The 22,778-nt window shown below is 46.7% G+C and overlaps 2 protein-coding genes across 40 annotated transcripts in view; both read right to left on the reverse strand.

The window, feature by feature from the left end:
- AAR2 (AAR2 splicing factor) overlaps positions 1-10,155 on the reverse strand; it is a 70,764-nt gene extending 60,609 nt beyond the window's left edge. For 4 of the 8 annotated variants that reach the window (XM_082430294.1, XM_082430287.1, XM_082430293.1 and 1 more), the window contains exons 1-3: positions 9,804-10,089; positions 6,518-7,326; positions 2,660-2,889 (exon numbers count right to left, since the gene is read on the reverse strand). In XM_082430294.1, coding sequence (XP_082286420.1) covers positions 2,660-2,889; positions 6,518-7,274 — 987 coding nt within the window. In that variant the 5' untranslated portion in view covers positions 7,275-7,326; positions 9,804-10,089. Of the gene's footprint in view, positions 1-2,659; positions 2,890-6,517; positions 7,327-9,803 lie in introns of all 8 variants that reach the window. The other 4 variants (XM_082430291.1, XM_082430290.1, XM_082430288.1 and 1 more) reach the window with 4 other exon arrangements.
- Positions 10,156-13,217: 3,062 nt separating this feature from the next.
- EPB41L1 (erythrocyte membrane protein band 4.1 like 1) overlaps positions 13,218-22,778 on the reverse strand; it is a 136,499-nt gene continuing 126,938 nt past the window's right edge. For all 32 annotated transcript variants that reach the window (XM_082430050.1, XM_082430029.1, XM_082430035.1 and 29 more), the window contains 3 exons: positions 22,504-22,584; positions 22,082-22,198; positions 13,218-16,678 (listed from right to left, as the gene is read on the reverse strand). In XM_082430050.1, the coding sequence (XP_082286176.1) occupies positions 16,670-16,678; positions 22,082-22,198; positions 22,504-22,584 (207 nt within the window). In that variant the 3' untranslated portion in view covers positions 13,218-16,669. The remainder of the gene's footprint in view (positions 16,679-22,081; positions 22,199-22,503; positions 22,585-22,778) is intronic.

Genomic DNA, 22,778 nt, shown 5'->3' on the forward strand with positions numbered 1-22,778 from the left:
CACCACAGAGAGGGATGCCTAGAGGGCATCCTGTAGGATGAACAAGTACATAGCAGGCGGAGGGAAAATCAGGTTCAGTTAAGAAGACATGAAACATGGGTATAAAGTTTCAGTCGTGTCAGATGAAATAGTTCTAGACATCCTCTCTGCTTATAGTTAACCATACTGTACTGTACACTTAAAAAATTAAGAGGGTAAATCTCATGTTACGTATTTTTTACAATTAAAAAAAAGAGGAAGGCATGGAACAGCATGGCATGTCTGGCAACTTGCAAGGAGACCACTGCTGCTGGAGTTGATGGTGGAAAATAGGGAAAGGAAGGAGAAGCTGGAGAACAGATTAGGAGCCCGATCAGAATGGGTATTATGACCTAGGTTTGGGCTTTTAACTTTTTAGGCAACGAGGACCACAGAGAAATAGGATCAGAGGTGCATTTTGGTGGCAGTGTGGGAGACAGATGGACTGATGGGGGTAAACATGGAAGTTGATAAACTCTGATGCAGTCTAGATGAGACCAAAAGGCCTGGGTTAGAAAATGGTACTGCCTTCTAAAACACTTAGGGCTACCTGGAGTTATCTAGTTAATTAATTTGTTTACTTTCCCACCAAAATCTAAACTCCAAGTCAGGGACTCTGTCTGTCTTGCCCAGAGCTACATTTCCCATCCTAGAACAGGGCCTTGTATACAACAGGTACTCAGCAAACACCTGCTAAATCAATGAAGAGATGCTCCTGCACAAGTCCTCCAACTTTCAGAGTTTTATGTCAGCTGCCTGATCACATGGACTCTTCCAACAGTATGCTGGTTTTAGAAAAGTGTTCTGTACCTCTAAGAAACAGGCTAACGCATATACATATTCCTCAACACTCGGAGGAGAAAGTTGTATATAAAGAAAGGATGCTTAAAAAACAAGTGTTGATATATTTTTTTTAAGGCACATGTCCTGGATTTTTCCAAATAATGACATCAAATTTTCTTGGTGAAAAGTCCAAAGACAAAATTCTTCTAATCATCAGCTTTGCACACCCTACCTGGACATCGAGCAATCCAGCTGGGCCCTTTCTGCTTTGTAAATCATTGCTGGCAACAAAGCCTCAGCAATGAGAGCTCAGCTGCTGGTCGTGCTGACAATGGTTGGACAGCCAACGACATACTGTGGCCCTCCTATGTTTGCACGACAGCACTAGCGCATATCACAAGGGCAGCACGTATTCCCACTGCCAGAGGCCAGTTAGCAGGCTGCTGCCTCCTACTGCTCTGCAACCCATGACCCAGTAACTGGGGCGAATTCCCCTGCAGAGGAAGGCTAAAGGGATTTAATTTCTCTGTGATATCAAGAACCAATAAAAGGGCAGTTTTATAACTCTCATGAAGTGGAATACACCAGGCTCAAACCATCAGCCTGACTGACTCATCCCCATGGTCCACACAAGTCCTTCAACTTCAGAGGTTTATGTCAGCTGCCTGATCACAGAGACTCTTCCAACAGTATGCTGGTTTTAGAAAAGTATTCTGTACCTCTGAGAAACAGGCCCCTGATAGTGTGTCCACTAATGTCAATCAAGACTCTTTTCGGAGGGGGGATCTACACTGTATTCGGTATGTAGGGGCATAAGCACAGGCCTTAAACCAAGACTCAGGCCTGGATACAAATCCTGACTCTGCCACCTACCAGCTTTGTGACCTTATATTAATGATTTAATCTTTTTGAGTCTCAGTGTTCTCATTCGTAAAATGGGAATAATCCTCCCTGTCTTACGTGCTCCAGAGAGATTAAATGAGGGAACCCATATAAAGAGATAAGCATGGTGCCTATCAAATGCCAACAGGCATTTAATGACTGTTCATTCCTTCCCTTACCATGGGTGGGAGTGGGAGGTTAGTGAATAGCCACCTTTTAAGGAGCAGGCCTGTGGGGGTCTCACACACAGTGAGAAAAAAAAGTCATGAAACAGAAAGTATGGAAACTGACAGCCTACAGCTTCTGCCTCTTCTATACTTGAGAAAGTTACACAATGTGCGTGACAGAGGCTGTCCCAAGAACATAAAGGAAGCTAATCTGTTTGCAAAGGGAGGAAATAGCACAGGATGAAGATTGTAAGTTGTTTGAAGCTTCTTCCCTAATTATCACTCATAATAAAAATTTAATTGCTGAGTTAAAAGCAAATTTCACTTTTTCTGTCAGAGAATCTCTGCAGAAACTGGCACATTTTGTTTGAACAGGAAATCAAAGTTACTTTAATGCCTAAATGAGATCTAAGGAGCTGCAGATGTTTCCCTGGGAATAACTAGCTTCAAAACTCTGTCCTACTGGTTTGCAGCAACTTACAGCTACAGGGAGGCAGAAATAAAAACTGTTTTGAGCGGAGCTGCTCAAGGGGTGGGGCTGACTCAAATTCCAAGTACCCCAGTGCTAGGCACCTTGGGGGGCGAGGCGGGGAGAAGGTGGTACACAGAGAGGGTCTCTGGAATTAAGGAGCTTATAATCAAGCAGGAGAGAGAGAACCAGGGAACAGCCTACTATTAGGAAACTGAAATGAAGACAACCTGGCTCAGGAAAGAACAGCAAAAAACAAAAAGGTAAGCCTCCAAGGGTACTTTCACACACCCTGGCCTTAATTCTGACCCACTTGGGTGTCATCCAAAAGCCTGCTCACCTGTAAGGTGCTGGTGAGGAAGTTGTCCTGGGAGACAATGTCCACAAAGAAGTCGGCGGGGATCTCGCCAAGCTGGTGGTACAGGATGGAGATGAGGCTGACATAAAGGGTGTGGTGCTTCACCATGGCCTCTTCTGACCGGCACAGAAGGTTCAGGAGCTGCTTCCAGTGCTCGAATGCCTCGTACACGTTCCCCAGCAGGAAGCATACAAAGGCAAACTGGAGTTCACCTGAAAGGTGCAGAGAGGAGAAATGATCCTGAGGGAGAGGAGTACTGGCTGACACTACTAAGCCGTCAGCTCCACTGGGCCTCAGCAATCAGTGGCTTTCTATCCTTGTCACTCTTCCAGAGCCTGGCACAGGGTTTTGCACCTAGCAGCTGCTCAATAAAAGTTTGCTCAACTGCTATAAACTCAAGCCATGAGAAACCAAACTGGTTTCTGTGATATCTGACTGCAAGAGAAGAGGCACACATAGTATTGGCCCAGCATTTAACAAGTTTACAAAATGTGTCCATGGATATTATGCCAAGTGGATCCCCAAACTGGCTGCCCATGTGAAATACTAAGAGAACTTGTTAAAAATAAACCAGAGATCCTGGTTGAGGACAGATGATGGGGCCTCAGTATCTGTAGCTCTAACAAGCTTCCCGGGTGATTCTGATGCACACGGTCTGCTTCAGGGTCAGGGAAATGCTGCATTACACCACATAATCCTCAGCCCAACTCCACAAGGTGATCAGGGAAGGTGGTATTTGCCTCATTTCATAGATGATGTCAAGCAAATTGCCCAAGGTCACACAACTAATGCTTAGCAACTGAACAATGGAAAGATAAAACAGATTTCTTTTTAAAATTTATTTATTTTATTCATTTATTTTGGGCTGCGTTGGGTCTTCGTTGCTGTGCGCGGGCTTTTCTCTAGTTGCGGTGCGTGGGCTTCTCATTGTGGTCGCTTCTCCTGTTGCAGAGCACCAGCTCTAGGCGCACGAGCTTCAGTAGTGTGGCTTCAGTAGTTGTAGCTCGCAGGCTTAGTTGCTCCGTGGCATGTGGGATCTTTCCGGACCAGGGCTCGAACCCAAGTCCCCTGCATTGGCAGGCAGATTCTTAACCACTACGCCACCAGGGAAGCCCTAAAACAGATTTCTATTGGGTGGGAACAGTCCTAGAGCCTCCCTGAACAAGAAAATTCATGAGTACTTGTTCCAGTGTTAGCCTGCCAGACAAATTATTTTTGTTTGTTTAATCACAGGGCTCTGTGATTTGATCTCTATGAGCAGCCTGTGGTTAAGAGCATGGGTTCTGGAGCCAAAACGCATAGGTTCAAATCTCAGCTCCACCACTTCGCAGCTGTGTGACTTTGGGCACGTTACTTAATCTGTTTATGCTTCAATTTCCTTATTTGAGGGTTGTAGTGAAGATTAAATGAATCAATATAGTACATATAAAGCCTTTAGCATAATGCCTGGCACAAAGTATCACTCAAGAAATCTTAGTTATTATTCCCACGTTCCCACCAGATCCCTGTCTCAAACAGAGACCTGGTAATCCAGAAGCCATTGTCCTTGGGCAAGCAGCTGGGTCTCTAGTTGCCAAGATAAACTGTTGCTGATCAGAGACGCTCTCTCTGGCTTCAAATTTAAGGAGGGCTTCTGTGGTATATCTACGTGTGGGCCATAAAAAGAACAGATGTACTCAACACTAAATACCTCTTTAAACGCATGGTGTCTGATCTGTCACCTCTGGAGACCTGGAAAAACTAGTTCTCTGTTCCTAGGCTTGTGGAACCAAGTTTGATTTGTGTGGATAGCTACCTGGTCTAGATATTTTGAACATTTGATCAATATTTTCAAAATATAGTTAAACTTTCTATAGGTTAGAAAATTTAACCTTTTCTAGAGGTTAATGATTTGCTTCTTCAGTTGGCTTTACCTGGTTAGTTTGTGAAAATACGAGCTTATCCTCTGAATTTAGGGCATTTGTTTAAATTCATACATTTCTGGCTCAGTCTAAAATTAAATTATGAGATCAGAAATAATTTCAAAGGGCTGTCATGAAGATACAGTAATCCCTGAAACAGACCTTTTCACAAGATTACTTTGAAGAACTGAAATGTTTAAGAGGTAGAAAACAGGATTTCTGGGGGTTTTTTTTCTGTTTATTTTTAAGCCAGAATTTCAAGTGTTACTTATTAAATGAAAATAGATACACCCCATAAAATGTCCCTTTTTATCAGCTAAGCCTATTATGTAAAAGGCCCTATATTCAAAATTCTCACTGATCTTCCAATAGAAAAATATGTAAATATTGGACAACTTATAAAAGAAAAAATATTAACAGCTATTAAAGATGTGACAAATGTTTGCTGTCACTAGTAATCGAAGAAATATAAATTGAAACAAGATGTCATTTTTCAACTATCCAGTAGGAAGAGACCTTTGCTAAACTGCCATATCAAATGCCATGTCAAAGGTGATGGGCAAAGGTGCATGACCTTCTCCTGGCAACATGCACACTCTGATCCAACAATTTCACCCCGAAACGTATGCAGAAGGGCACACAAGGATATTCATTAGACAACACTTATAATAGGGAAAACAGGAACATCTTAAAGATCCATCAACAGGGGTTGGTTCAATTACTATGGAACATAAGTAGCCACTAAAGAGAAGTGACCATTTCAGTGAAATGGAAAAATGTTTATATTAAAGCAAATTACAGAATAATATACTGTAGTCTTGTTTTTGTAAAAATATCATATATATAAAAACACATATAATTGAATAAAAAAAGACTAAAAGGAAACACAAAAATATATTAAACTGAGAAATACATATAAATACATATCTAAAAGATGGAAAATAAGTACAACAAAGTGTAAAAAAATGGTTACTTCTAGGTGGTGGGATTTGGAATTTTATTTTTGTTTTTCTTCTAGGATGAATATATGTTATTTTTTTGTAATAAGGGGGGAAAACAACAATAAAAACTATGACAATTAAAAGAAAATCACTGGGACTTCCCTGGTGGTCCAGTGGTTAAGAATCCGCCTTCCAATGCAGGGCACGTGGGTTTGATCCCTGGTTGGGGAACTAAGATCCCACATGCCATAGGGCAACTGAGCCCATGCGCCACAACTACTGAGCCCACGTGCTCTGGAGCCTGTGCCCCACAACTAGAGGAGAGCCCGTGCACCGCAACTACTGAGCCCGCACACTCTGGAGCCTGCGTGCCACAGCTAGAGAGAAGCCCACACACCACAATGAAAGATCCCACGTGCCACAACTAAGACCCGATGCAGCCAAAATTTTTTAAAAATAAAATTTTAAAAAATTAAAGAAAAAGAGTTGGACCTTTAAAATAAAAAGAAAATCACTGTTCTGGATGAAGCCTTCAGAGAGTCCGGAGCAAACTGAGGGGGGAGGTGGGAGGCCCCCAGGAACACCGCTGGGTCTGGGAACCAGGAGCCCTGAGCTTTGGTCTCACTTTGACTACACCGCTTAGCAGCCAAATCCTTTCCCTCTATGGACCTCAATCTTTAAGATGCAGTGGCAGGGAGGCTGGGCCACACCATCAGCACCCAAACACAGGACTGTCTGCATCAGGTTCACCTACAGTGCTTGTCTGTTAGGTAGACAGAGAGATAAATTGCTGGGGCCCCAATCCAGATCTCTTGAATCAGCCTCCAGGGGCAAGACCTGGGGATCTGTATCTTTAACAAGCATTCTGGGCAAGACCACCTCCTAGCCAGGTTTAGGAACCACTGGATTAGATAACCCAAGATGTACTCCTTGTTTCTCAAGCCCTCCTACTATATACACCTCCCCTGGCCCACTCTCAAAGCCTTGTTCCTCCTCACCTAGCACGTCCTGGGGGCTTTGGGGGAACTGCTTGCTGAGCACGGTCTCCAGAGCATAGCTCAGGTCCATGCTGTGCCTGGTTATCTCGGCCGGAGTGGCACCTGCCGGGAACATCTGTGTGGGCAGCTCGGAGAAGCGGATCTCTGTGCCGGCTCTGGGCTTCATCTCGGGCAGCCGGGCCAGGCCTTCCTGGTAGCTTTTGCACTCAGTGCCGCAGAGGGGTAGATTCTGCCCCACCCGGTCCTTGGTGTACTTCATGGAGAGCACAGGCAGCACCTCTGAGAAGGCACAGATGTGCCGACTCTCGGGCTGGAGCTTCTCCACTGTGGCCTCGCTGATGAAGTTGGTTAGTGAGATCCACTTCTTGAGTGTGGCATATGGGTAAGGTCCCAGGAACTGGTCCAGCTCCTGGAGGTTGGCCCTCATGGCCTCCACCACAGACTCTGGGGCTGGAGACAGGTCTACCTCTTCCTGGACTGCATCCCAGCGCAGGACCTTCAGCCCCCGCTGCTGCAGGCTAAGGAAGAAGCCCATACGGGGGCCCACCTCCCTGGGATTGGCCTTGTCCACAGAGCTGTAGTGGAGGAAGTGGATGCCCGGAGGGATCATCTTCACACCCCGGAACTTGGGCCCCACCTCCCAGGAGTTGTAGTCAATGCCAAACTCTGTCCCCTTGGGCATATTCAGGATGACCACAGTGGCCCCTTCAAAGAAGAGGTGTTTGGCAAGCTCAGGATCCATCTGCATGGCAGCCATGGGACTAGTGGTGAGTGACCAAAAAGAAAACTTTTCTAGTTTTCCAGAACAGCTGAAAAAGAAACATATCAGAGTTAATCAGAACCTGGGGAAGGATGCTTCATTTGCTGAGCGTTCTCTATGTGCGAGATATTGAACTAGACCCCTGACATAATTATCTCCCTTAATCTTCACCACAACCCTGCACTGTTTTACAGATGAAGAAAATAAGACTCAAAGAGAAGAGGGGTTTTGTGTTTTGGTTTAATGAGCAAGAACACTCACTTCACTGCTGGAAAGACATCAGTTAAAGAAAAGTGACATGTTCAAGGTCACAGAGGACCCAATTAGAACCTGGGTACCCTGCCCTCCAGGCCAGGGTTCTTTCCACTGTTCATTCAGGATCTACTCTCAGATCTCCTTCTCACAACAGAGGATGAAGGCAGAGAAAGCTTGGCTGGTCCATTCTAAACTATAACTCTGCCTAAACTGTCTTAAACTATAACTCTGTCTAAAACCTATTGCTGGAGAGTCCCCAGAAGAGTTGAGAAGCACCCACTCAGTCTCCTATAAGCCTCAGGGAAGGCCCAGAAATGGACCAAAGGTGGAAAGTGGGTGCTCAGCATCTAAAATTCACAAAAGGTTTGGGCAGTGAAGAGCTTTTCAACCACAACCACACGCTTCTTCTTCTCTTACTTATAAAAAACCTGAAGTCCAGGGAGTGAAACGACTTCCCAAAGGGTTCACAGTCAGTAGCAGCTCTGCACTGCTCACCCAGAAGGGATCCAAGAGGCACAGCTGGCCTTGGATCCGAAGAGAAAGACCATAGAACATCTATTTTGTCTACCTCTGAACTACCCATGAGGACACACTGATAAAACTTCTGTGAGCAGACACACACTGCCTCTGTATTTATAAGAATGGTTCCAACATGAACTAATTTAAACAGGACAATTATCTAACCCTCTAGTCCCAAGACACCTATCTATTCAATTCAACAAATAACCCTAGAATGCCTGCACTGTGCCAGGATCTTCGCCAGGAACTAAAGGAAACATTCACAGAGTAAGACAGTTACTGCCCTCTAGGCACTTCCAATCTAGCCAGACATACAAACAAGGCCCCAAAACTTCACAAACAGAAGGACCAGCTGCCTGTTTAATCCTTTTTACTCATTTTATTTAAACAAACAAAACAAAATAAAACCATGAGGAAAGGAAGAGCAACCCTTTTCCAAAAATGTTAAGGACATATTTTATTGTCTTAACCCAGTACCCACCACAAATGACTCTCACTCTAAATCAGCATTATTTTTCCAAACTGCAAGTCACGACCTGTTAATGGGTCAACAGATCATTTTAGGGGATCTCAACCAGCATTAATTTTTTTAAATAAAAGGACAGAATTTTAAAAAATCAGAGTACATCATAAATATTAAAGCTAAGTACTGTTTTCTGAAGCTTTGTGTGTTTGTATGGACTCTTGGTCACAACATAAAATGTATTTGTTACTGTAGGTCACAATCAAAAAAGTGTGAAAGCCACTGCTCTGAATAATTTATATCATTTTCCTATTCCTAATCTTGAATTCAGAAGGTACTTAATAAATGTTTGCTAGATGAACAGCTATCGCGTTTAGAATAACTGCTCATCACTTAGCCATCTTCCCTGGTGGCATGTGTATGCCCCTCCTTGATAATGCCATTCCTTTCCTTCTATTTCCACCAGACCGTAATTCTCCTCACTATATCTTCAGCAGCTGGCACATGGCCTGGCACAAAGAAGATGCCTTGGGAGGCAGAAAGTCACATCCACCCACTTCTCTCTACCACCTCCTTAATCTAAGCTACCATATCCCTCACCCACAGAGTGATCGCCCCTTCAATCCCTTCTCCATCCAGTAGCTGGAGGGACCTTCTCAAAGCACTAATCTAAGCATGTCACCACCCATACTTAATATCCTCTGAGAGGCTTCTCATGTGGCTCTTGGCAAACTAAATTCCTACCATGACCTACAAGGAAGGCCTGCGTGGTCTGGTCCCTGGCAACTCCTCCAGCTTGTGTCATACCATGCTTCCCCCACACGCTCTCTGTTGCAGCCAAACTGACCTCTTTCAGACCCTCAAACAGGAGGCTTCCCTCATAGAAAACTCTTCCCTTCCCTCTTTCTCAAATCATTTTTCTGATCTCTGCTCAATATTCAACTCCTCAGTAAAGCTTCTTTGACCGGGACTAAGTCAGTTCTCCTGTAATTCGCTCTCACGGCGCCTTGTATCTTTCCATGTCACTTATCACAGCTGCAATTTTGCAAATGTTAATAGAGGGCTGTCATCTCCAGGAGACGTGGGTCTTTTGTATCTCCAGCACATATTAGACACTTGGTAAACATTTGTTTAATAAAAGCATGATACCCATTTTGTAGATACGAAACAAAGCCTCGGTTCGGAGAAAAGACCTTAGCCGAAGTTACAGAGAGTAGCTCAGAACCACGTCAGGCGGAGCTAAGGCCCCCGGCCCGCAAGTTCTAAAGTTACGGAAAAAAGCAAGTTACCGCGGGTGCCCCAGGAAGTCCTGGCGACGGTGTATCTGGTGACGGTTTCTCAGGGAGCAAGGCCTGTGGAGACAGGCGGGTCCCACCACCGGCCCACAGACGGGGATGTCCCAGTTCCCCCCGCTAGGTGCCCTAGTGCAGGGCCCTCCGCGATCCCGAGCTGGGAAGAGGGGTGGCCGGACCACACAGACAACGAAAGCAGAGGAGTTAAAAGAGCACAGGAGGCCACGCTCACCGACTTGAGTCTTGCCTCAGGTTCAGGGACCGCGGAAGCGCACCGGAAGTTCTCCCTCTCTGGCGCCGGACTGGAGCAACAGGAAAAGGGGCCGGGCGGATCTCTCAGTCGCGGGAGAAACGGTCCGTGTCGGCAGGTTCCGCCCCATCAAACATTGCCTTTTGCTACTTTTAGTTACTGGTTTTCGCTTCTGAACCGTGGATAATAACTTTCATCAAACGTTGCATTTTATATACCGCTCCAGAAACACATCCACCAGCCATGGTTTTTCGGTCTCAATCAGTCCTGGTTTCTGAGGCTGGGGTGAAGTTCATGACTGCCCAGTAGCCACAGACAGAGGCTCAGTCGTGGTCCGGGTCAGTCGATCTCTATCCGAGTGACAGTGTCACAGCTGGCCCGTTATCACCCGGTCCCAGATTCCAACCATACTCAGCTGTAGAGGAGAGCTTCAGAAACCCAGCCCAGAGAGAACCAGTCTCACAGCAGTAGTCACCACATCGGTCCCTCTAGCTATAACAACCTAGTCTCCTCTGACAGTGCAGGCCTAGTACAATATCTCAGTCAGGCTGTAAACGCACCTTGAGGGAGGAAACCTGCCTGTCTTGTTCTCCACCGTTTTCCTGGAACCTAGCACAAAGCCAGGCACAAAGGCCCAGCTCAATACATACATTATGCATTTAATTAATGATGGTAATTCTTTATTAATTAATGGCTTCTATTTTGGAGCCTAGCCCTGTGCTGGGTGGTTGTATCAGTCAGGGTTCAACCAAAGAGGCAGAGCCAACAGGAGGTATATAAGAGCTTTATTACAAGAAATTGGCTTACATGATTGTGAGGGCTGCCTAGGTAAGTCCAAAATCCATAGGGCAGGCCACTTGGAGTATGATTTCTAATCCTTGCACTAACCCTACTAAGCAGACTTAGCATTCCAATGTGCAGAAGAGAAAACTGAGGCTCAAAGAGGTTACACAGCCAGAGTGGCCGGGCTAGGAGGCAAACCAAGGTCTGACTGGTGACTGTCTGTTCTTGTCCCCATGATGCTGCTCTTTAGCTTGCCTGTCACACTCCCTCAGTGACAGCTGGGCATGCCAATCTGTCTCAGTCAAAATTCATCTCTTAGTGGGTTACAGACTAGACCGGGCCCTGCAGTCATGGTTGATCACAATGAGCTGCTGCTGGATTAGCCAGAGATGGCCTCCATCAGTCACAGTCATGCATGTCAATCTGTCTGTCATGTCAGTTCCATTTCCTGCATGAAGAAGCTCAGCTCCCTCCCCAACCCTCCCCATTTCCAGCCTTAGGTGCTGAGCTCCTTGGTCTGTTTTCAGAGCTCCCTATTCTAGCAGGACTCACCATCTTCTGAGACTTCAGGGCACTGAACTATGGGCACAGGAGCCGTAGATGGTAGCCCAGGAATCCCAGCTGGTGGGTTGCATGTCCACCCAGACCAGGTTTCTCAACCTTGGTACTACTGAGATTCCGGGCTGGAAAATTCTTTGCTGTAGGGCGGCTGTCTTGTGTGTTGTAGGATGCTTAGCAGCATCCCTGGTCTCTACCCACTGTACGCTAGTAGCACCTCTCAGCTGTGACAACCAAAAATATCTCCAAACATTACTAAATGTTCCTTGAGGGACAAAGTCACACACATGCGCACACACACACAGACAAGTTAAGAGTCACTGATCTAAATGAATCAGCCAGGTTATTCCTAAGCAGCTTGGAGGCTGACTCTGTATTTATGGGAGACAGAGACACAGATCCAGGGTGGGTGGGAACCCAATGTTTGCAAACCTTGTCCTATTCCAGGACCCCAGGTGTGACAGATAACTAAAGGAAACCTACAGGGAAAATTCAGGGAAGGATTCACAAAACTCCTGGAAGCAATTGCCTCTGACAATGGACAGGAGTCTGGAGAGAGTTGAAGAATTGCTTTTCACTGCATAGCATTTTGTAGCATTTAATGAATTACCTTTAAAAAGAAAAGACAGTATTTAGTGTTTGAAGTTATAGGGAAATGCTCAGGATTTAAGTTTTTAAAAGTATTTAGAATGGGGGACTTCCCTGGTGGTCCAGTGGTTAGAACTCCGGGCTTCCCCCGCAGGGGGCCCAGGTTCGATCCCTGGCTGGGGAACTAAGATCCCGCATGCCTTGCGTCACAGCCTCCCCACCAAAAAAGTGTTTAGAACAGCATGTACAAGGTGACTTCAACTCTGATAAAATACATATACATGAGAAAAGACTGGAAGAAAATGGACCAAAGAGTTAGCAGTGGTTCTTGCTTGTGAGATTTGGGGTAGTAAAGAAAGGTGGTTTGGGGTGAGTTGTCTGGTAGAATGAAAGCAAAGTGCTGGTACATGCACCTCAGGTAGCCCAAGGGACACATTTAGGTTTCACATGGATTATGGTTTTTAAATTTTAATATTTTTGCATTTACTTTTATGAAGACCTCCTTCCTTTGCCAAGTGATGCTAGTTTTTCATTTGTGGAAGTAATATAGTTTCCTTTTTAAATAATTTTTTTTTTCTACAGAGAGTCAATTGAAAGAAAAATGATGTCAACGTCGGGACGGGTAGCATGTATGGGGATATGGCAACATTTGCTGTATACATTATCCACTCGGCTCCCATGAATGAGGATGTAGGAAAAGACCCCAATGGCGGTGCTCTTCTTTCAAGCGTGTCTCCACACACCAGGGCCCTCTGTGTCCTGGGTCCGCATGCCTACTCTTCCTGCTGCCTAGAATGCTCTCACCCAAGTTCTTCACCTTACTCGATCTTTCTCTTCATTCAGCTCAAAAATCATGTCCTCAGGGAGGCCATAACTGGCCACCTTATTTAAAGTGGTCTCCTTCAGTGACGATCCCCTTCCCTGATGCATTTCCTTCCTGGTGCTGACCACTCTGGAATCATCTTTGAGTGCTCGCCTGTTTTATTATCAGTTTCCTCCACTAGCCTGTGAGCTCCTGGAGGTCAGGGGCTTTGTCTTATTTCTTGTTGTACGTGTAAAGCCAAAGCCAAGACCTGGACCACATTGGGATCTGCAAATATTTGAATGAAAGTGTTGTAGGTTGAATGAAAGTGTCCCAGTTGGGATCTCTCCACCCAGCTTTAGCCCTTCCCACAATGCCAACTTGTACTGGTAGCCTAGGTCAGAGACAGAGAGAGAGATGCCGAGGCAGCTTGTGGTTCAGCATCAAACACATTTATTTCACTTTTATTGAGTATACAAGAACAGAGAGCACACGCATACAGCACGGAGCACTGAGGTGGGGGAGCGCGGGGACAAGAGAGGAGAGAAGGGTGCGAGTAAAAAGGACCAGGACAGCATCGCAGTTGGTTGGGAAGGTGCTTTTGGAAAAAAAAAAAAAAAAAAATGTATATATTTAGAGTGATGTTGTTCATGCAATTTCAGGCCAGTCTTGGAATGTGCTTGCAGGATTCAAAAACTGAAACAGGTCTTGGCACTTCCTATACCCTCAGATGGAAAAGGTCCCAAGAAAGCAAAAGAAGGGAAAACAAAGATCTGTAGGCTGGCAGAGTGACAAAAGGCCATGGAGAGCCTCTGCTTTATCCTCTTCGTTTTGCACGTGAGGAAACTGAGGCCCCGAAGCGGAAATGGGACTAGCTCAGTGGCACGTGGTGAGTTAGGGGTTGAGCCAGGATGGCCACCCAGAACTCCTGACTGCCCTCCAGGACTTTTTCCACCATGCTACATGGTCTCCTGGGTGGAGAGGTGGCACAGAAAGGATGAGAAATGTAAAAAGGAAAAGTAGGTTGAAGACAGACAAGACAAACGTCTATATTCCCTATGAAGAGGAGGATGGGGAGGAAACACTGCCCTAGATTTCAGTTTTGCAGCTCCCCTCCTCCCTGCTGGCACTGCCTGCCTCTCGGCGGAAGGTCAGAACATCTGTGGGATGGAGAGCTCCACAAACCCTGGCTGGCCCACAAGCTAAGCCTGGTCACATCTTCCCTGCCCTAAAGCCACACACTTAGGGTCTAAAGGCAGGCACAGAACCCAGAACAAATATTCTCTCTCTGAGGTATGTCCTGTGTGCTCAGGACACCTGGTTCCTGCAAAGACAGGGATGCCTGAGCCCAATTCCAGGTGGCCCGGAGAGGGTGGAGCCACTCCAGCTCTTGGCCCAGAAACAGTGGGGGCTCTCAGGCTGAGGAGGACAGGAAGGAGGCTCTGTGGCTTCTCTCCCAGGACCGTAAAAAGAACCTGGTGCATTCAAAGTGTGCCTTTGCTCTCAGGGGGAGTCGGAGTGGGCCACCAGCCTGCCCCGGAGGGGATGTGGCTGACTGTGCCACCCGAGCCCCAGGTGCTGGGCTCTCTCCGCTCTCTCTCCATCCCATTTCTGCCCACAGAGGCAAACACTGTTCTGGTTTCTTGTCCTGCCTCAGGTCAGCACCAGTTAAGCAGCTAAGCATGTGTGTCACTGGGGTAACTAATAAGCAAGCCAAGCCCCTCTCTGGGACATCCCTAGGCAATGTCTGATAATTGGAGAGAATTCGGAAGTGTTCTCAGAGGGGTTAGAGATGTAAGGCTGGCTCAGGGGTCTTCCCAGGTCCCTCTGCTCCCCCCTCGCTTTCTCCTTGAGCCTAATGACAGTGCCTGGCACAAGTAAGTACTCAATAAATATTTGTTGAGTGAATTTATCGCCTGCTTTAGAAGCAGGATGGGGGAAATGAAATGGGACTGAGAAATTAAAGGGCAGTGGGGAAAAACTCCCTCAGAAGGGGCCTCATTAAGCTCAGGGAAGCAGCTTGTGTCAGGAAAGCCCACGTGTGCCAGAGGGCAATGCCAAGCTTTTGATGGGGGTCTTCTCCAAGGGCTTCTGTGGTCTCAAGGCCATTTTTGGGACTCCGAGGGCACAGGCTCAGAGCGCAGACACCGACTGAAGGCGAGGTCTCTAAAGCCAGGGTCTTATACGTAGATCCTCCTCAGCTTACTCTGGGGCAGGCGAAGCCTTTGGGAGTGCGGTTGTGACCTATCAGGGCCTGCCCTGTGTTCAGTCTCTACCATGGCTGCTTTGGCCCAGGAAGCAGAGAATGATTCAGACAGAATACAGGAGTGGTGAAGGAGAAGACTGGGCTGGGGGTGTTCAGACAGCCAGGTGGAAGCCACCGTCTTCCGCGGCAGCTGGGTACGTCACCTCCCTCGGGATGGGAGTTAGCTGTCACAATGTGGTCAGGAAAAGGCAAGACGTGGCAAAACAAAGAGAGATTGAGAAAGGAGGCAAGCCTCCTAGGGAGGCGGGGGCACTGAGCCGGGAGACCTGTGCAGCAGAATCCTAACTCTGGACCCCACGCCTGAGCACAAACCAGCCCCCGGTCGCTACTGCCCAGCGGGGAGAAGGCATCTTGAACCACACCCGTGTTGCTTCCTTCTTGCCAAAATCCCTGCCTCTCCACCTGGGGGCCCCGCCCCTCCCCACCCATCAATCAATTACAAACACCACACACTGTATTTCTACACTGAACCAGCTCCTACTGTGAGCGACCCACAGCCAGAGTCCGGGTCTCCTTGGCAGGGTCGGTTCGGTGAGATCTAGGAACCTTGGGATACATCAATCACAGTCAGATAATTATAATTTTAAAATGTCAGCTTCATACTTACCAGCACTGTTTATTTTAATATTTGTTTCCTGTTATATGTAATATACATAACTTAAAAGCACATCCATACAAATCTACGAGCTGCACCTTCATAATGAGAACCCATAACATACAATGTCTACTTCACCTCCTGTGGCTTGGTTTCACATTCTTGCTTTGCTTTGCTTTTTCTCGCTTCCAATGAGAGTCATCTGCAGTGGCCCTCAGCAGGACCAGGACACAGAAGGTGAGGCGGGGGTGGGGTGGGGGAGAGGGAGGAGGGAACCCAGACAGAAAATGACTGACAAGATGTGTGACAGTCGACGGGGAGGGGAGGCGGAAGAAAGGAAGGTGGATTTTGCAGCCCAGTGTCAAGACCCAAAAAATAAGAATCTAGTGTTCCTCCTCCTCCTTTCCGAGCAGGGAATTTTCTCTCTTTCTTGGAAAACGTTTGACAGGGCGTGTCTTGCTGCTGCAGCTTCTCTTGCTTGGCTGCAAAAGTGTTTTCCTTTGCATTTGAGTGGGCAACAGACGCAGGAGAAAAAGAAATGGAATGCTCGTCCACTGAATGGAACGTGTAGAACCCGGGTCGCATTGTACTTCTACAATCAGCGTGGTCTGGCTTGCCTTGGTTGTTCAGCGGGGCTTCAAGGGGGGGTGGGACAGGCGCGGCAGGGGGTGAGGGGGGCGGAGCAAGGGATTATTGTTGTTATAATTTTTTTTTCTGAACAATCCTACCAATTCTTCAATTTGTCTGCACAGGAAATGTAGGCGTTCAGATGTTGGCCGTTGCTGTCGGCCGAATGCTCGGCCAGCCCCGGCAGCAGTGCAAGGACGTGATGTTTCCTGTATATATATCTATATCTATATATATCTATATATATATGCTTTTCCTTTTCCAGTCTCTCATCAGGGACAGTACGTCGCAGCTGGGACGTCAGTGTTCAGTTGGAGAATCCAGAATGAAGGCCCCTTCTTTACGGTTCTCTGGCTTGGGTTGGACCAGAAACGCCAGCAACTCTTCACAGAGGTCAGGATTCCTGAAGCCAGAGGCGTTGCGGGGAGGAGATGCCAAGGAAGGAGGAGGACAAGAAGAGTTAGTAACTTTTGTCATTCATCTTTAAATACATGGCAAGAGGTTGTTTTCCCTATCTTTACCGTGTGCCCTTTATTATGGCTCAGGAAGATAGACCGACTTGTCCAAGGCCACACAGCTTGTAAGAAAGTGGCCGCTGAGAACTGAAGCCACCTCTGTCTGACTCTCTGACTCCAAAGGCCATGCATGTTTGCTAGGTTGTTTCCAGGCAGGTGGTCTTTTACTTTGGCTGGAAAATCTGTCCAAATTTCCTTGAACACTGAAAGCTAAGATTATACTCATTTCATTTTGTCTTCCTATCTGCTCTCAGTTCTAAGAAATGTTTAGTCGTGATTGCAGATCTTCTTTTTTTGTCTTTCCCTTCTGTTTGCCACTGCCTGCTGTGTCCTGGGGGTTAAACCCCAGAGAGGAGTGTTTAAGTAAAGAAACTGGAGTCTGGATTCTAACTCAGGTTTGACTCCAAAACTTAGTGGTTAAGGCGCATGGGCTCTGAAGTCAGACACTCCTAGTTTCGAAACCCATTCCACAGTCTACTAGCTCTGTCATCTTGGGCAAGTTTCCTAACCTCTTTAGACCTTAGTTGCTCCCTCTGTAAAATGGGTCCCACCTCACGAAGTTGTAGGGAGGATTCAAGTAAATACCGGCTGTTCTTATTATTACTATTGTTGTTAACTTAACCACGTACTATTTGATCTCATTGAAGGCAAGGGCTGTGTTTTACTTATTGTTGTCTTTCCAGGGGCCAACACCATGACTGACACACAGCAACTACCCCAAACCATTTAACAAGTGGCATATTGTCCCTGTCCTTTGCCACTTACATATGGTCAGGTGCTAACGGAGCTGTAGAAATTTGATCCTTCTCAGCTCATTTGACAAATGGGAAAACTGAGGCCCAGAGGGTTCAATGACTTAGCAAGTTGGTGGCAGAAACAAGACGAGAACCCTAGGCTCCTGCTTTGGAATAGGTCATCCCCACCTCCATTTAATTAAAAATTTGAAAGTAAGAAAGCTCTGGGAAGCTGGCTGGATGCTGCCCTCTTGCTGGCAATGTTTGGGAGACAGGTCTTGCCTGAAGGAGACGGGCCAGGGAACAAAGATGGAGCAGAAGCCACACATCTGGCCTGTTGAGTTGCAGGGAGAGAAGAGAAGACTGTAAGATGGGCGTGATTTCACACTCACAGCAAGAACTTCAAGGAGGAAGAACTTCATAAAGAAATCTACTGGAGCAGGGACAGGTGTTCCTGGAGGATTCAGGCAGGGGAGAGAAGATGAAGACTGGCAAGACGGATGCCCACGTGGAAACAGGGCCTCGTGCACCAGGCTGGTGATAGAAGTTTAGGGTCTGACTTGCTCAGGGCTCTCATCAACCCCTCAACATGACAAAACTACTGGGACAAGGAAGCAGTTTCACATCACCGAGCACCTTCTGTATGTGAGATACCACCTGGTACATCATTGCTATGGACTGAATGTTTATGTCCCCCTGAAATTCACATGTTGAAGCCCTAACCCTCAAGGTGATGGTATATGGAAGCGGGGCCTTTAGAAGGCACTCATAAATAGGATGAGTGCCCTTATAAAAAGAGACGTGAGAGAGATAACTTCTCTCTCTGCTCTCCACCTCGTGAGGACACAGAGAAGATGGCTGTCTGCAAACTAGAAGAGGGTCTCACCAGGAACCAGACTGGCTGGCACCTTGACCTTGGACTTCCCAGACCCCATAACTGTGAGATATTAAGTGTGTGTTGTTTAAGTCACCCAGTCTACGGTGTTCTGTTATAGCAGCCTGAGAGGACTCTGACACTCATAGATGTTGTTTAATTATTACAGCAGCTCCAGTTTGTAGATTAGCTCCATTTTGTAGATTAGAAAACTGAGGCCCAGGCAGGTTCCTCTGGGCACACTTTCTGAGTCCAAAGCTAGGTGTGTTCTTTCTACTCCATTCTGCTACTTTCTGAGGATTTTTTCTTACAGTGCCGGCTTCACCTTAAGTTTCCTCATCGATTAATAAAGTGCCTGCCCAAAACTCAGTGTAAACATGATTCTGGGTTTGTGGGATATCTTCTAAAGCCCATAGACACTTCAGAAGGACCGGGGACATCTAAACAATACTGTATGATCATGTATTCTTCTGTTTATTACAGCAGAGTCCAAACAGGCAGCATTTTGTTAGCTTACTTTGTGTTAATAGTAATGATAGTCATAATTAACTCTTATTGAGCACTTACTATGTGCCAGGCACGGTGCTTACTACTGTAGATGTATGATCTCAGTAACCCTGTGAGATAGATACTGCGAACAGTCAGCGTGGTCAGGAGATTAAGGCCATAAGGCAGCTTTGGGGTCTAACAGATGAGGTTTGACTCTCTAACCAATTCTTTGTGTTCCCAGCTCCAAATCTGTGAGCAAATCGCCTAACATCTCAGAGCTTCAGTTCCCTTCTTTGTAAAATGAATGAGCAGGTGACAGTACTGTGCCTAGTGCACAGCCAGGTGCCTGGAAGAGTGTAAGGACTCCATAAGTTACGGCAGTTGTTACTATGTCATTGTCATTGTCATTTGGCTGATGAGGAAACACAGGCCGAGAAGGTTCAATAGCTTGCTCAAAGTTGCGCAGCTAATAACGGTCAGGACCGAGACTCGAGTCAGGACTATCATCCCGGGTGCCAAGATGCATCCATCCATCAAGCCAACACTTTTCAAGTACTTTAAAAAAGAGTTTTCTAATTCAGAGAAGACCTCTCCCCCAGAAGTAGTGAGTCTGACTATATTAAAAGTCAGAGGTGGTTCCTACTTGGCGATAACTAACGGGAAAGCAGGTGGGCAGAAAAGGCAAGGGAGAAACTTCTGTTTCTCCAGGATAACATAACAAGGTGACCTTTACAGAAGGATCCAAAAGAGAGAGAGAGGGTGTGTGGTGATGTGTGCGACAATGGCAGCAAAGAAAGGACTAAAAGAGGGGCGAGGAGAAGGGAATGAGACCTCAAAGGGAGCAGTGAGGTGGGCAGATGTGAAAGACTGCATGGGGTGGGCAGGACGTGGAGGCTGGGACGAGAGCTCCAAATGGCCAGGGAACACGGGCAGGCAGGAGCCTGGGGGGCTGGCTGGAATGCCCCAGGAAAGATGAGGAGGAGTGAGATGGGGAATGGAGAAGATACGAGAAGCTAGGAAAGCAAACAAACAGCCAGAGGACTGTACATAACTGGAAGGGGGCTTGTCCATCTCTTCCTTTTGCAAATGAGGAAACTGAGACCCCAATGGCCACACAGCCAAGTCAGCAGGATGGCCGGGATTGGAGTCAGGTCCTGATTCCCAGCACAGAGCTCTTTGCATCAGTGGCTCCTACACCTGGCTGCACATGGACTTCCTAAGGACCAACGTATAAATAAAGATTCCCAGGTCCTGGCCCAGCACTTCCAAGTCAGACTTTATGGCAATAGTTTTCTAGTATCTGTGTTCCCCAGGTGATACTGCCAGCCCAGCACCAGCTTGGCAAGTGACCTACGCTCTACCACTCTGAGATCTGGGGGACAAAAAGCAACAATAACTGGGCAACTGAGAGGACAGGAGTGACAATTTACTTGAAAGTCTGAGGAAGGCTGGGAGGCAGGCTCTGCCCGTGATCAATTTATACATCTTCTAGACCAGTGCTATCCAACAGAAATGAAGCCACAGACGGAATTTAAAATCTTTTAGATAATAGATTTTCTAGACAGTATTTTCTAAATTTTCTAGTATTTCTGGTTTTCTAAAATTTTCCAGCTATATAGAAAATTTTAATTTCTAAAAATTCAAATGTTTTAATTTACATGAAAAAGAGTAAAAAGAAACAGGTGAGATTAATTTTAATAATGTATTTTACTTAACCCAATATATCCAAACATTATCATTTAACATGTAATCAATATAAAAATTATTGAGCTATTTTATACTCCTTTTTCCATATGTAATCTTTAAAGTCTGGTACCTATTTTACCCTCAAGGTACATCTCATTTCAGATTAGCCAATTTCAAGTGCTCAACAGCCGTGTGCAGCTAGTGGCTCCTACACTGCACAGCACAGAAAATCATTTCCATCACTGCAGGAAATTCAGTGCTTTTCCTTCTGACACGAAGGGGGTGGTAATCAAAGGATGAGAAAGAAACATTCTGTATCTTTCTAGAAAACACTGGGTTTCTTCATCAGGGAAGAGGACAAAAGGGAGACCTGCTGTTTGTGGGGGACTTTGAAATGCATTTATTTTTCATTGAGGTATATGGTATGAAGTAAGTAAAGTATACAAATCTAAGTGTGGAGCTTGACCCATTTTTACATATATACACACCCGTGCAACTCCCCCAGTTCAAGACGCTGACATTTCCAGCACCCTAGAAGTTCCCTTTGTGGCTCTTCCCTGTCAATGTCACATCCCAGAAGGAACCGATATTCAGACTTTGATCATCGCTGATTAGTTTGGCCTGTTTTTGAACTTCCTATGAATGCACTCACATTGTATGTACTTTTTGTGTTTGACTTATTTCACTCAATTCAATGTCTGTGAGATTTTGTTATTATTGGTCTGACAAAATTCAGTAAATTTCTAGAGGGGCCAGAACCCTTCCCCCAGCTTCCCCCAATTTCAGCTGCTAAAAGACCTCTCTGCTCCAGCACCATCTCATTCCTCTTATTCACGAAGGCACTGATAGCCCTTCAGTGGAAAGAATAAGGATTGGGGTCCCTAAGGTTCTCGCCTCAGGTGGCCTGAGAAGGGTTTCCAATCTAGCAAGACAGATGGGATCGAGGGCTCTGGCCATCATATTCCTCCTTGGCATCAACTATACTTCAATTTAAAAAATTAAAAAATTAAATAAAGTTGGCACAACATTGTAAATCAACTATACTTCAATTAAAAAAAAAAAAAAAATTCCTCCCTGGCAACGTCCAGTGACCGGTGATGGAGACAGAGAGTCAGGGACAGGAATGTGGCCCTGGGCCTGGCAGGACTTTTTCTGACTTCCAGCTTACAGGCAATGGCCAGTGAGGGTACGCTTGTCTCTGTCTGTCACACCTCAGTACCCACTGTCAATTCTCTCTCCCCTGTTCTGACCACTTCTGGATTTACTTTTCTGTGTCTGGAGCCTGAAACCCCAGAGAAACCAAGGAACCAGCCTTCCTTCCCCTCTGCACTCTGATTCGTCGTATCTGAGGGAGCTACCTCTCCACTTGGAGCCCCAAACCAGGAAGGTTGGGGAGGTCAGAGCTGTGCTGGGGACCAAGCCTCTTGGTGGGTCCTCAAATGGAAATGCCCCTCGGAGGACCTCGTTCTCTCCTCCGTCTCCCGGCTGCTGAGCCCCACGAGCCTCACCTGCGGCTTCTTGTCCCTCTCCTCTGGGGATGGGTCTGTTTCTCTGTATACGACAGCTTTGGTTACCAGCATGTCAGGATGCTGCAGTTTGGCCTCCTTGATGGCCAAAGCCAGGGCCTGGAGGACAAGAACGGCAAAGTGAGGAGTCAGAGCATGTGGAATACGGGAGAGGCCATGGAGACCAACAGGCTCCTCCAGCGCACAGCTGAGGACCAGGAGTTAAGGGGAGAGGCCACAGCTCAGGTCTTCTGGCTCCTTCTGACTCCCATTCAGTGCCCCTCCCTTGAGGGCTTCTCCTCTGGACAGGGTCAGTAGGAAGTGGGCATCTCTGCTCACAAATGCAGCCATCCATAGGTAAACCAGTACGGGAGGGCCTGGGGCCTGGGCAGTGCCACTGGGAGCCATGCTCCGCATCCCCATACCTGGTCTTGATCGACATCTTCGTCCCCGGTGATGATGATCCGCTTCTCGATCCTCGTCTCAGAAAATCCTCCTTTCACAGTCTGCAGAGGGAGAGGGAGGTGAGGTCAGCCTTGGGTCCTGCTGGGGCAGCAGCCTCGACAGGGGACCGGTCCAAAGCATCCCTCAAGGGCAAGGCTGGAACCAGCAGTCGCCTTCTCTCCTAGCTCCCTCGGTTTTTTCCTTTTTCTGGTTTTGGGACTTCAGACTGCACATCCTGCCTGGCTGCCGCCACTCC

The sequence above is a fragment of the Balaenoptera physalus genome (genome assembly GCF_965194825.1).
Source record: "Balaenoptera physalus genome assembly, chromosome: 16".
In the NCBI taxonomy this organism is placed as follows: domain Eukaryota; kingdom Metazoa; phylum Chordata; class Mammalia; order Artiodactyla; family Balaenopteridae; genus Balaenoptera; species Balaenoptera physalus.